The 13,849-nt window shown below is 44.7% G+C and overlaps 3 protein-coding genes across 3 annotated transcripts; 1 reads left to right on the forward strand and 2 right to left on the reverse strand.

The window, feature by feature from the left end:
• Nucleotides 1-2,729: 2,729 nt before the first annotated feature.
• TREMEDRAFT_71762 (uncharacterized protein) lies at nucleotides 2,730-6,175 on the reverse strand (the record flags this gene model as incomplete). The annotated part of the gene is made up of 14 exons (XM_007005173.1): nucleotides 6,022-6,175; nucleotides 5,953-5,975; nucleotides 5,508-5,883; nucleotides 4,777-5,464; nucleotides 4,692-4,726; nucleotides 4,584-4,646; nucleotides 4,425-4,538; nucleotides 4,245-4,380; nucleotides 4,176-4,201; nucleotides 4,093-4,117; nucleotides 4,015-4,047; nucleotides 3,922-3,970; nucleotides 3,803-3,874; nucleotides 2,730-2,774 (listed from the first exon to the last, which is right to left on the reverse strand). Exons 1-14 carry the CDS (start codon nucleotides 6,149-6,151, stop codon nucleotides 2,730-2,732), a joined length of 1,815 nt encoding a protein of 604 aa, XP_007005235.1. The 5' UTR covers nucleotides 6,152-6,175.
• Nucleotides 6,176-6,553: 378 nt separating this feature from the next.
• TREMEDRAFT_44276 (uncharacterized protein) lies at nucleotides 6,554-9,877 on the forward strand (the record flags this gene model as incomplete). The annotated part of the gene is made up of 3 exons (XM_007004936.1): nucleotides 6,554-7,756; nucleotides 7,856-9,448; nucleotides 9,596-9,877. 3 exons carry the CDS (start codon nucleotides 6,554-6,556, stop codon nucleotides 9,875-9,877), a joined length of 3,078 nt encoding a protein of 1,025 aa, XP_007004998.1.
• Nucleotides 9,878-11,647: 1,770 nt separating this feature from the next.
• Nucleotides 11,648-13,563, reverse strand: TREMEDRAFT_31426 (uncharacterized protein; the record flags this gene model as incomplete). Its single annotated transcript, XM_007004877.1, has 2 exons — nucleotides 11,648-11,797; nucleotides 11,902-13,563. 2 exons carry the CDS (start codon nucleotides 13,561-13,563, stop codon nucleotides 11,648-11,650), a joined length of 1,812 nt encoding a protein of 603 aa, XP_007004939.1.
• Between the last annotated feature and the right edge of the window lie 286 nt (nucleotides 13,564-13,849).

The raw sequence follows: 13,849 nt of genomic DNA on the forward strand, positions 1-13,849 counted from the left end.
AACACGCATATTAGTTTAGCTAAACCGACGTCGGCCGACGTCGGCTGACATTCACTCACCGAGCAAACAAGTAAACTGCTAAGATACCCACAGGACACATAAAAACGTCTTTGTTGCGTATCAACCCCGAATACTCTACTTTTCCATGCTTGTTAACCTTTCCACGTCTACTGACACACACAACAACTAACATGGGTGTTGGTCCCTCGTTATCCCACACAGTGTAAGCCAAGTCTGAAAGTTCCATGCCTCGTTGATTATCGCCCCGGTAGAGCACATACAGGCCTAGGGCGTGAGCAACAGCATCACGAAGGCCTTGCTCAGTATTTCGAGAGACGTAAGCACTGAAGCAATCCTCAATTTGTTTTCTACTTTGATATCCGTCAAAAATCGTATCTAATGATTAATTAGGCCCTTAGCTGTGCTTACTTACTACTTGTTTTATCGATGAACATTTCCCTTTTCGTTTGTTCATCTACTCGTCTTAAGACTAACAAAAGGCTTTTCATTGCTGCCGAGCGCGGGTGAGGATGACTGTTCATGCCTTTGTATTTTTGCTGTTTCCATAGACTGACCAGAGCAGCTACATGCAGTTTGATTGACGCTAAACTTTGCGTCATTCGGCTAAGCTTTAACAAAACTGGCATTCAGCAAACGCTTTATGTTAAAGGCAGCAGATGAACACACCACTTTCCCTAGCTGTTGTTGTAGGCACTTTTCCTCCTCGAGTTAGGTCTTCAACTACATCCAAAGCTCGTAGTTGACTTTCCTCTAACGTATCAAGACTAGTTTCAACATCTTCAATTGAGTATGCGGGCAGCAAATCAGAACTTGCTTTTCTTGCTCCAGCAATTGATGTCTCTGCTTGCTCAGGTGTACTTTGACGTTGCCTTTTGCTTGTATCTGTACGATTATTGGGATAAAATAACACTTGCGTATATATCCATCTAAGGGCGTACTCTGGCGTAACCGTATCTCTGGAACAATTAGCATCTTTTGATCGTTCCTACTTTGCCCCATCAAGCAATCCGCCGCCGACGTCGGCCGACGTCGGCCAACTCATACAAAGTCACGTACCCGGTGCTAAACTTCATTCTTTGACACCATTCTTGCCATCTTCGTATGCGTACTTGGTAATGAGCTTGTGTTGAGGAAGCATTACTCATTTTCTCAAGTTCCCCAAAGTCTTCACGCCAATTATCTGACGTATTCCAACAATCTGCAATCTCATCATGTATAGTAGCGTTAAGACGGTTTTGACGAGACATTGTGTAGTTGAATAAAGCAAAAGCAGGTGGTAGAGAGCTGAAATGAATGAAAGACAGTTGCAGATAGTGAAAATAACGTTGCATTGTTCATTGTAACCCTTTTTTCACACTCAGGAACCCGCGGAGGTCTGTAACCGCGGCTGTTTGTATGGTGTAATTCCTGTAACCGCGGTTACAAGGACGGGACCTCGGACGCTATGGGCAAAAAGGGGGGTGTCACGTGACTTCGTGGCGGACGACGTCCGGACGCGAGCGGACGGCTGGGTAGGATAACTTTCAAAATCACAATATTGATACTGATATGTACCAAAAATTGTAACAGGTGGAGCATCTTGAGGCGCAAACTCCATGAATTTAAGGGTTTCAGGCAGGGGAAGCTACCTTAGGCTGCGGGCTGGGATGATGGAGCGGACACACAGCCTTGAAATGATCAAAGGTGACGAAGAACCCCGAGAGATATTGTTGTCCGCTTTCTTCCTCACCTCAAACTCTCTCCTTTTCCCTTTCCACTTACGAGATAGGGGGCATGGGAACGTGGGATATCGAGCTGATAAGAACACCAAGTATGGCCTATCATCACGGACATGTTTATCATCGTGTACTCTCCACTGCTCACGGATTCACGGACCATCATGGCAATCGTCATGAAACAGTAGTAGGTCGGACGAGCGGGAGATCCACATTTCTCCACACCAGTTTTTAGTCACCAGATGTACCAGTCGTCCGCTGGCCGCTGGCCGCTGGCGCGGCCTCACACATTGTCTCAATAATAATTCGAGTACTGACCCTGATTTATATGTTAGACGCCACATGCCACACGAGCCAATTTCATCATTGGGTTCCCTTCTTTCCTTTCAAATCTTCATCTTCCACTCTCTTCACTTCGTGAAGTATACTCTGTTCCCCTCAACCCACTGTATCAGACGCATGTCAATTGTTCAGCTACACTTGGTCATAAATTGACCTGAAGAATTCAGGTCGCAAATCCGACGGACAGGATATGGCCGTCGTAACATCCACCGATTCCGCCCACAAGAGTCGACAGACCACGACGGACAGTGGACCTTGTTTTGGAACGATGGAGACCCACGGGACTAGTAGAGAAGGGACGGAGACGTCGGAAACGATGGGACCTATCAAGAAGAAAGAAACGACCTGGAAAGATTTCGAGGCGATGTTAGAATCCACACCATTATTCATGAATCATACACCTGTCGAAGGGGAAGAAAATGAAGTTTTGGAAGCTTTACGAACGTTAAAGTTTGAAGGGAATGGGGATGGTACGTCTTTCTGTTTTTCTTCACCTTCCTCAATCGGCGTGAAATAATACATCATGATGCTGATAATTCAGAGGTCGCTCTTAATCTTAAAGATCACGGAAACGAACTTCATTCTCAAAAATCATATTCCAAAGCCATCGAAGCCTATACTCAAGGTCTCGATGCAGGTCCTACAGACATTTCACTCCGTATTTCTCTTCTCAACAATCGAGCTGCTTGTAACCTTCTTTTGAAAAACCACGGATCTGTGATACGAGATATAGGAGTTATCATTGCTTTATGTGTCAAGAATGGATTATCTGTACCTGTTAAAAGTATGTATAGAGCGGGGCAGAGCTTGATAGCTTTGGAAAGATGGGAAGAGGGAAGGGATTGCGTCAATAGGGGGAAAAGGTTGTCTGGACAGGGGGAGGAAGAGATGAAAAAGTGGGATAAGTTAGGTGAGGAGATAGAGAAGGGTATAAGAAGGATGAATGAGAAGATAGAGAGGTTGAGGAAAGAAAGAGAAGATAAGTTGGAATTGAGAAAAGCTATCTTGGTCAGTATACCTTACTTGATTTCGCAAACGTTGCCCATCACTTCATCCTCCTCGATTTGATTTCGTGCGACTTATAGAATATTTAGTCAACGACCCAACAGACTGATACACAGGAACGAGGACTAGTCATTATAGATACCCCTAATCCTCCTGATAACCCTCATCCGGTCCATTTCGAAACCACATCCTCATCCAGCCCCGAACAAACACCCCGATCTCTCATATTCCCAGTATTCCTACTTTACCCTCAATACACACAATCAGACTTAATCACACATTTTCACGAAGAGACAACATTCGAAGATCAAGTCTCGGCCATGTTCCCACCTTCTCTCACTGCCCAATCTGGTTGGGTACCATGGGATGAGAAACATGAATATTGGTATGGTAACTTAGTTATATACGTCGAGACTGCTCAAAAGCGTTTACTCAAAATCGGTAAAGGGCTGTCATTACGACAAGCTTTGAGTAATGCTATCAAAGAGGATGAAAAGGTGAAAGGCGGGAAAGATGGAGTGGTCTTACGAGATGGTTTACTCAGTTTTGTCGTTCTTCCAAAAGGGGAAAGGGAGAAGGAATGGGTAGAGAGATTCAAAAAGACAAGAGATAAAAGATGACATTGACTGCTGCATATTCCATTGACTTATTGAAAGATGACCGGAGATTGAGATCGACTATTGTGTCTTTTTTGTCTCTGCGACCGTCTTATCACCCACAGGCTCCGCCTTTCCCTCTGCCACTTGGCCATATTCATTGACACGGCTGTAATCGACACGGTAGATCCAGCGCTGCACGTCAGATATCCAAGAAGGAAAAAAGAGGGTCTGGAGCTCACTTGATATAAGAGAATGAGGAAGACAACGTCGTCCCTGAAACAAGCAAGACTACATGGTCAGTATAATATAGCAAAGCCGAGAACAAAAAGTACCGATGAAGCCATGGCATTCGGATACAGAAAGCACTGGACGTCAATAGGATGATCATTTGTCCACATGCACAGACTTACAAGAAATCATCGACAACGGTCGATACTACATGTCAGCCGGTTATCATATCGCGATTACCAAAGGACATGGAGAATTCACGCACATGTTTTATACATCATGGCTTTCATGCTTTCTGTCAGTATACTGTTCCTAATATATAGACTGAACTTACGGCATATGCGCGACACTCTTAAGTTTATAGTTGATGATTAGTTGAGGGACGAGTTGGACAAAGCCGAACATGTAGATCGCCTGGGCTAAAGTAGTGATGATGAAAGAATACCAGCCTCGGTGGGTTTCATACAGTACTATGCCATGTCAGCAATGGCTGGACCGAAGCTGGCTGACTCACATGAATAAACGGTGTAACCCATCAGAGCAGGGATGGCAAAGTATGACACCAGACGGAAAGCCAATTTGTCATACTCTTGAGTCTTCTTTTCGTCATCGGACAGAACTTTCTTATCTACGAGATCAGCGACGATGATGAACGGATGGAGTTGCAAAGTACCTTCAAAGGCGACAGAGTATCCTAACAGCGAGTTAGGGTTTGGGCGCACGCGAACGTCGACAACTGCGGATGTCAGCTTTACCCACGGCATCGGAACGATAGACTGACCTTTGGTGATTTTCCAAGCCTCAATAAGCAGACCACTGAAGTGATTAGCGAGCAAAAATAGACAACACGTGAGAATTTAGCTCACATTCCTTGTCCGAACAAGATCATGAAACTTGTCTCCTCGGAACTGTCATGGAGATACAGCAGAATGACCAATTGCACAAAACAATTTGTCAGAATGGTCCTCAATGACACCCCCACCAAGTCCTTGTCCTTCTTCCTCCAATGACCGATGTCACTGGAGAAAGCCAAAAACTCGAAGACAGTATGAAGCAGCGTCACGATAGCCGTCGTGATGAGCAGCCAAGGACTTGTTTCGGTGAGCATCCGTTTCACCTCGTCCATCTCTTGTCCACCACCCTGTTGCTGCGCTGCTTGCTCGAACGATTGGGTCATCGTGGCAAACAGGTGGAATTTCCAGTTGGTGATTGGTGCATAGCTCACATGCAAGGGTAGCTGATAAGAGGTATCGTTGATCGGTAGCATGTTCTCACGAAGAAGCCAGAAATCGTTTGGAAAGACCGGAGGATAATATTTGGGACCATCTGGACGAGTGACAATCTGAATATGCGGGACGACGAGTGGCTGGAGAGACTGAGTGTTGATCTTAGGCGACTCTGACATGATTGTCAAGGTCAGATTTGAGGACCAATGAGAGACGATTGTAGCAGGAGGTAATTCGGATGGTTCAGTCTCTTCTTCTTCCTGACCTTCACCGCGGATAAGTTTCTTCTCCTTCCGCACTCGTTTTTTTGGTAAAAAACGAGTGAGTTCTGGTGAGATCAGCAAAGATTTAAGAAGAAGAATTCAACGCACGTTTGCGATATGAAACCAAGTCTTCTTGAGTTTTTCCTTGTAGATCTGTACCACCACCTTTGACGAGAACGATGTCTATCCACCAAGTTCCATTATGGAGTCTGACGATTTCCGGGACTTCGAGCAATAAGTCCGCCGCTCTTTCTTCTTTCCAATTACCATATGTCAATCCGTCCCAAGCCAATAATGGTGATGAAGTGTCGACGTCATTTCCAGTGGGTGATGTTGACACAAACAGAAGCATTGACATAGGAGTACCTATAGGCCAAAGAGGAACGGCTACAGTATCAGGGACTGTACTTTGGACGTTGGGTATTGTCGTGGAATCAGGAGATGCTGGGGGGGCTGAAGTTGGTGCAGACTTATTCAGACCCATCTGATCTGTCAGTCACTGGCTCGTTATTTTTCCGACGCTGGTGAAGTTGAAGATCAGAACGAAACATACATAGTCCATACCATATCTCATGACTGATTATCAGTGATGAACACTGTACATATGACGAGGAATGCTGACCCATCTGAACGGCAAAGAACATAGCCATGGGCTTGAGAAGACCCCCGAACCTTGACATCCAATCACCATCTTGAGCTGGCGCATTACCTCCCGGGGCAGCGGCACCAGAAGCCCTGGCGGGCTGAGACATGCTGAGTGATATGGGTTGGAGGAGGAGAAGATTGGAAAACTTCCAGTGAAATGGGAGAAGAACGGAGATGGATCATTTGTCCGTGTCCGATCAAAAGTCACGTGTTCGGAATTCCGGCCATACACTTCTGTAATTGAATGTGATTTCCCCCCTTTCCTTGCCCATTCACTTGTTCTCTTAAGGTGAACCAGCAGACATCAACATGCCCCGGTCCAAGAAGAGTAGCGTGACGTCCCAGGTAAGTGAATGTTGACTTGTCGTTTTGGGAATCAGCTGAAGTGATAGACTCATGCCGCTGCTGAACCTACCGGAATACCTGTTCCCTCGCGACCTGACGACACAGGACCTTCGACCCAAGCTGAAACGACATCATCCACGTCTCTGAATTTCTTCGAATTCATAATGAAGGATGTCTCCCGTCATGATCTTGCTCTTCTCGCCATAACTTACTTCATTTTCGTTCACGCCATCGGCCTTTATATATTCACTCGTGGCTTTCTCCTCACTCGTCTCACTATACCCTCTACCGCCCCGCCATACTCCGTCTCAAACCCTCCTCCCATACCTCCCACTCACTCGAAAGCAATCGTACTAATCATTGACGCTCTTCGGACCGACTTCATCTCTCCTCACCATCCTCAACACTCATCTCCGTATCATCATGGGATTCTCACCCTTCCTGCGGAACTGGCCGCTACCACACCACACCATTCACTTATATTCAATGCCTTTTCCGATCCACCCACAAGCACCATGCAGCGACTCAAAGGGATCACCACTGGTTCCTTACCAACCTTCATTGACATAGGCTCCAATTTCGCCTCAACAGCAATAGACGAGGACTCTTGGATATCTCAACTAGTCGCTGCGGACAAAAAGGTCATCTTTATGGGAGACGATACATGGGTCAACCTTTTCCCTGAAACATTTGCCATTCAACATCCATATGATTCTTTCAACGTCGAAGATCTCCATACCGTTGACAATGGTGTCATACAGCATCTATTGCCTTATTTGGCGAAGGAGAATTCTACCCGATGGGATGTCCTTATTGGGCATTTCCTAGGTGTGGATCATGTGGGACATCGGGTGGGTCCGGAGAGAGAGACAATGCGAATCAAGTTAGAACAAATGAATCTCGTCCTTCGGGATGTTGTGGATAGGATGGACGAGAACACTCTTTTAGTACTGCTAGGTGATCATGGTATGGATCAAAAGGGAAATCATGGGGGAGACTCGGACTTGGAGACAGCCTCGGCTATGTGGCTGTACTCAAAAGGTGTCCCACTGTCTAGCAATATGGACGTCCCGACGTTGGTACGAAGCTGGCCGAACTATACATTTCCTGGTAGTCTGACACCCCTACGACACATTGACCAAATCGACATTGTGCCGACACTATCGCTCCTTCTGGGCATCCCAATACCATTCAATAATCTAGGTTCGGTCATACCTGAATGCTTCACCAGCAATATGTCCAGACTGGAGATGGCGACAAGGGTGAATGGGGAACAAATCAAACGATACTTACACGAATATGGGGATAAAAATGTCGAGGGTGGTCTCGATGATCCATGGGCGAGAGCTTCCGCAGCCGCCCGCCTTGTTGACATGGTCAACCCAGATGGCGAAGCCTATACAGCGATTGGTATTGACAATGCTACCGAGGCGGTAATACCACCGGCGGATTGGGATCCAGTGAAGGGCGGAGCGATGGCCGCGTTGCATCATTCCATAACCACTCACCGTGTCTTCGCTCAATCTTCTCTATCTCGCCTTCGTAGTCTATGGGCTCAATTCTCGCTTTCGTCCATTCTTGTTGGATTGACAATTCTTCTCCTTAGCGTGCCAGCCTTAATTCCGCTTTACCACCGCTCTCAACAACCCGGATGGGAAGAATTTGTTCGTGCGGCTTTGACCGGGGCCATGTCCGCTGCTGTAGTCGGTATGCTCCTACCTCTCCCTGTCCTCATCTTCATGTACTCGCCATTGGATATCCTCTGTATGGCCATCCCACAAGGAATTATCGCTTCTGAACTTTTCCTCTGTTCTCCTTTGATTTTCATTGTTCGCCTTACTCATCGTAAACTCACTCTCGAACGAGTCATCGGTCCCGTCATCCTCCTAATACACGCCTTATCATTCGGTAGTAATTCCTTCATCATGTGGGAAGATCGTATCGTTGTATATCTTCTCGTTACGATCCTTATCGTCTTTTTGATCAAATCTTTCACCGCTCCTACCGCAGCTCTACGACTTCGAATTCTTGGTCTATCTCTTCTTGCCGGTCTCCTGGTCCGATTGTGCGGTGCCATCACGGTGTGTAGGGAAGAACAACAACCTTATTGTCGTGTCACCTTCTTTTCCGGATCTACACCAACCGCTCCTACTTGGGCTCTTATCGCCATCCTTCCATTAGCCCTTCAATTACCAAGAGTGATAGGATTGACACTTGATCGTTCCAAATCACTCGGAGGACCAGCGAGACTTATCGTAGGTATTTTATGGCGATCAACTTTATTCATTTCAGCTTTATATTGGTTACTAGAATATGCAGAAGGAACAGATTCAGTCAATCCTGCTAGAATCCCTCTTCTTCGACTCATTCGTATGTGGTTGGCAAGAATAGGTTTCTTCATTCTTATCGGATCAATACCATATTGGTTAATCTCAGGATTGTGTATCACCATACAACGCAATACGAATCAAATCGAAAATGAAGATGAAGCTCCAGTGGTAGTATTAGGTTTCGCCAATGTTTATGGGTCAACTTATCTCTTATTCTATCTATTAGTATTTGGATCAATTTATCTTGTCAATCAACCCATGGGACAAATAACTCTATCTCTGCTGCTAATATCATTATTGGCATATCTTGAATTGATCGATTCTCGTCGAGATTCATTTTTGATCCATCGTTCATTTTCTTCTTCCATCATCACCACTCAACCTTCCTCACCTCACGATTCTACGTCAAACTCGCATACATCCAACACTTCCCGTAATCCCACATATCAATCAATCTCATCCCCACCCATTGATCCATTCTCGACACTGGAAACGACCCACGATCCCCTGTCTCCGTCATTTACCGAATTAGTCCCTTTGTTGTTAATGGGTTTCATCGGTTTTTTCGCCACGGGTCATCAAGCCGTTTTAACTACCATTCAATGGAAAGCTGCTTTTGTGGGAGTATCAAATGTCGTCTATCCTTGGTCTCCATTTCTAGTGGCATTGAATTCTTTCGGTCCCTTCCTATTATCTGCCTTGGCTGGACCTTTATTAGCATTATGGAACGTATCACCTTCTCTTCAATCCCCTACATCACCTACCGCCCAACGAATCCCTTCAACATCGTCAGCCTCACTACCCCCTTCCACGTCAACCCCACAAAGTTCATCGACATCAACTCGAAATACTACTCAAGAAATACATGTCACAAAGACAGAACCAAATCAAAAATCAACTGCACGAAGACCAGTTTTAGGTCACACATTACGAATAGGAATAGCGACCATGATTTACCATACCGTCTTGACCACTAGCAGCGCAATATGCGCCGCTTGGCTAAGAAGACATTTAATGGTTTGGAAAGTATTCGCACCGAGGTTCATGTTGGCAGCAGTCACTTTGTTAGTGGTGGATATTGGGGTGTTATTAGGGTTGATGGCGATGAGAGTTACAGGGTGGAAAGTATGGAGAACATTTAAATGTGAGAGTGTATAGGTCATGATGATGCATTGTGTGTGGGATCTATTTACTGTCTAGGACAATAATTGATGGTAAGGGTATGGCAAGGCTAGTCGTTTTCGGTGGGTGAATGAGAGAGATCAGAAAGGGGGTAAAAGTATGTACAGATGTCGATGATATCCAGGAAAAGGAAGGAGAATAGGGTTGGTAAAGATTGATAAAATGTCGTTGTCATGACCGTTAGAGGGAGAATGTCAACATGCGAACTGAAGAAAAGGAGAAAGATGAAAAATGGAGAATTATCATTTAACTTATCATATCAACATGTAATATCAAATAGCTATATACCTCTTATCTTCCCACTTGCATGAATTTGTTCAATCTCGTAATATACAGGTAAAAAAACGCTTCGATGATATTACCCCCTTGGATGGATCTTGGAGAATGTTCTTCCCAATCTTTCTCCTCCTAATTCATATCACACACCTCCTTCACTTCTCTCAACTCTACACACCTCATTCACTCCTCTCAACTCTACACACTCCTCCACTTTCAAAGTCCGAATTTCACTCTCAAACGTTCAAATCTCCCATTGTATACTATCGCCAACTGAGAACGACCTCTCATCTCTCCATTCGCTCTTACCAAAAACGTCGAATAGACATCTCAATTCGCCTTACCTCTACCACCTCTTTTCTTCTTCTTATCACCTTTATTATCCCCCACTTGTGGGCCTGAGACCCCACTTCCTTCTCCTTCACCTTCTTGACCTTTAGAAGCCTGACTTTCCATGGTTCTCACACTATTACTCCTCTTAACACCTTGATCGGAAATACGTCGAACGAAACCTTTAAGACTTGACAACCTCTTTCGTCTCTTATCACTCTTATCATCACCCTTATTTCCCTGGTCTGAAGATGTCGACACGACCGATTGATGGGATGTCGAATGAGGTAAGTTTGGAGCTGGCGGAAAAGCTATTCCTTGTTGACTTACTTTGGGAGGTGAATCAAATGAGATTTTGCCTTTGTTAGGTGAAGGAGGGCGGGATATATCAGGAATCGAGCTAGAAGGGGTTTGTTCTTCTTTAGGTTTTGATTCATTTTGCATGGTCTGAGCTTCGGGGATTCCTTCTGGTTGAGGTGCGAGAACGGCTTGAGCGGGGAAAGTATTGGTCGGTGTGGAATTACTTTCGGTCTGTTCTAATTCACGACTCACGTCCATGGGGTTTTCATTGGTTTCTTCATGGGCGACAGAGTCGTCTGAGCGGGCAAGAACCTCTTGTTTAGGTTCTGCACTGGGCGTGGAGGTGAATTGTCCCCTTGTATTCCAACCCGCCTTGACGGTAGCATAAGAAGCAGGTGTAACTTCCTCCGTATGCTCACCTTGTACTTCGTATCCATCAGATGGAGTTTCTATCGGGGAACCTTTCAACGACGAAGTTTTGATAGATGGAGTACGGATAGACGCTTGAGAACTGGTGGCTACTGAAGGAGATGATTGAGGTGCGGGAGTAGGAGCTTCTGAGTGACTTGCCAGAGTAGATTCGTCTGTTGATATGGTCAAAGGGATAGAGCCCGCTAATTCGATTACTTCTTCAGGGATTAATTCGACTTTGCTGGTGTATTGTTCATAGACTTGTTTTTGCCACCTGCGGGAATCAGCCAATCTTCGCAAGCACTTCTTCTACGGTATGACCTGTACAGTGGAACCAGGCTGGACCGATGTCAAATGGTGTCTCATTGGCGGTCTGGTGCATAGAGCAGGGGTTGAAATTCTGCGAGAGAGGCCGGGGTGAAAGAGAACTCACATCGACTCGAAAGCACCTTTCTTACGAAGCAATTCCCTGTAGCTGCCCATCTCAACGATGGAACCTTCGTCCATCACCACGATCACATCCGAATGAACGATTGTCGATAATCGATGAGCGATAGACAAACTTGTACGATTTTTCGACTAAATCATGAGCACCTCCACTTCATCAATATCAAATAGGATTCCAACAAGTCACATCATATGACGGTAGAGAGTATCCAAGGGAAGTTTATGGTGAAACTTACCAATTTCTTAAGAGCCTCTTGAATCCCACGTTCCGTTTCCGTATCTAAAGCAGAAGTCGCTTCATCCAATACCAAGATCTTTGGAGCTTTTACAAACATTCTCGCTAAACTGACTCTTTGTTTCTCTCCTCCCGACAATCTCACACCTCTTTCTCCTACCACCGAAGCATATTCATCCGGCATACTCATAATCTTATCATGAATCTGTGCCGCTATAGCAGCATCTATAATTTCATCGTCTGTACATCCGGGTTTACCATAAGCGATATTTGCTCCTAAAGAATCATTCCATAAGACGTTATCTTGAGGAACTATACCTATAGCTTGTCTCAAACTGAGTTGAGTGACATGAGCTATATCTTGACCATCTATAAATATTTGTCCTTCTCCAACATCGTAAAAACGATATAACAATCTAAGTACTGTTGATTTTCCTGATCCAGATCTACCTACCAAAGCCATAGATTGACCTTTGCCAACTGTGAATGAAACATTTTTGAGAGCTTGAACTTCACCATCATAAGAAAATGAAACGTTCCGAAATTCGATGACGCCGTCGGTGATGATTAAATCTTTCGCTTCTGGAAGGTCGTTTACATCTGCTTTTTCGTCCAGAAGATCTATCATTTTCTCTGCGTCTGTCATATTGTTTTGAATTGATCGGTATAAATAGTTGAGACTACTCAGAGGACTTTGTAAACGACTGAGATAAGAAGCGAAAATTACAAAATCCGCAGGATCGGCTTGACCATGAATAACTCTAATAGCAATGATAAATTCACCTAAAAGCATTCCTAACATCGTGGTGAGAGAAATGAGAAGTTCGAATATATAAGACATTTTGATCCATTTCCTACTCATACTTTGAAAATACAAAACTGAACCATCGTGTCGATTCACCTCTCTTTGTTCGGAAGTGAAATATTTGATAGACTCCCAGTTTGTCAAAGCGTCCGATACGATACCACGTGATTTTATATCGGCGCTGATGTAAGCTCGACGATGTTCTTTCATCGTATTGGTACGGTAAAATGATAATGCGAGATAAATACTCATGATGGATATCATGGTTATCGTGAGTGCCCAACCGTAGAAAAAGAAGAAAACTCCAAAAGCGATGACAAGATCCAAGAGGGTAGGAATGACCGTGAAGAGAAGAGTTTCAAGCATACTGTTTATAGATGATCCTCGATCGACGATTCTTTGAAGTTCTCCTGAATTACGTTTAGTATGAAATCCTAGTGAAAGATTGAGGAGATGATCAAACATGACATTGGCCATTTGTCGATCGACGTTTTGTGAAACTGGCATCCAAATCACTTGTCTTATGATGCTGAGAGGACTTGGGGACGTTTGAAAACCTAATTGTATGGCGAGATATATTCCAAAAGGTTTCATGAGAGCTCCAATATCATCGGTTCCTCTATAATTCGTAAGAGCACGAACTACGCCACCGTATGCCAATGGAGTGATAGGACCTATGACTCGACCTATGAGCACGATGATGAGTGCACCTAAACATGCTAATTGTAATCTACCATTTTTTGATGGCCAAAGATGTGGAAGTAATTTCTTTGCTTTTTTTAACATATCTCTAAGAGATTCTTTTTCTTCTTTCTTCTTTTCTCTGGGGACTTCTCCAAGTGTTTTCGGTATTGTCATTTTGGGTCTTCTCGGTTTCCCAGCATCCTCTTCGGCAGGGGTTTCTCCCGTTTGTGTTTGTGTTTGTGTTTGTGTTTGTCCATCGGTGGAAGTTTGACCTTGTTCAAATGTTCCATACGCCTCTCTTGCATCGGAGGATTCGGCTTGAGCATGATCTTGAGTGAGAAGTCCGGTAGTCTCATCGGCAGGTACGTATCCCACACGTGGTTTTGTCACAGCGACAAGGAGAATGATAAGGAATAAGATACGAAGTGCGGAAGGAGGGATGAACAATATAGCAAGTAGT

This window comes from Tremella mesenterica (assembly GCF_000271645.1).
Source record: "Tremella mesenterica DSM 1558 unplaced genomic scaffold TREMEscaffold_6, whole genome shotgun sequence".
Lineage (NCBI taxonomy): Eukaryota > Fungi > Basidiomycota > Tremellomycetes > Tremellales > Tremellaceae > Tremella > Tremella mesenterica.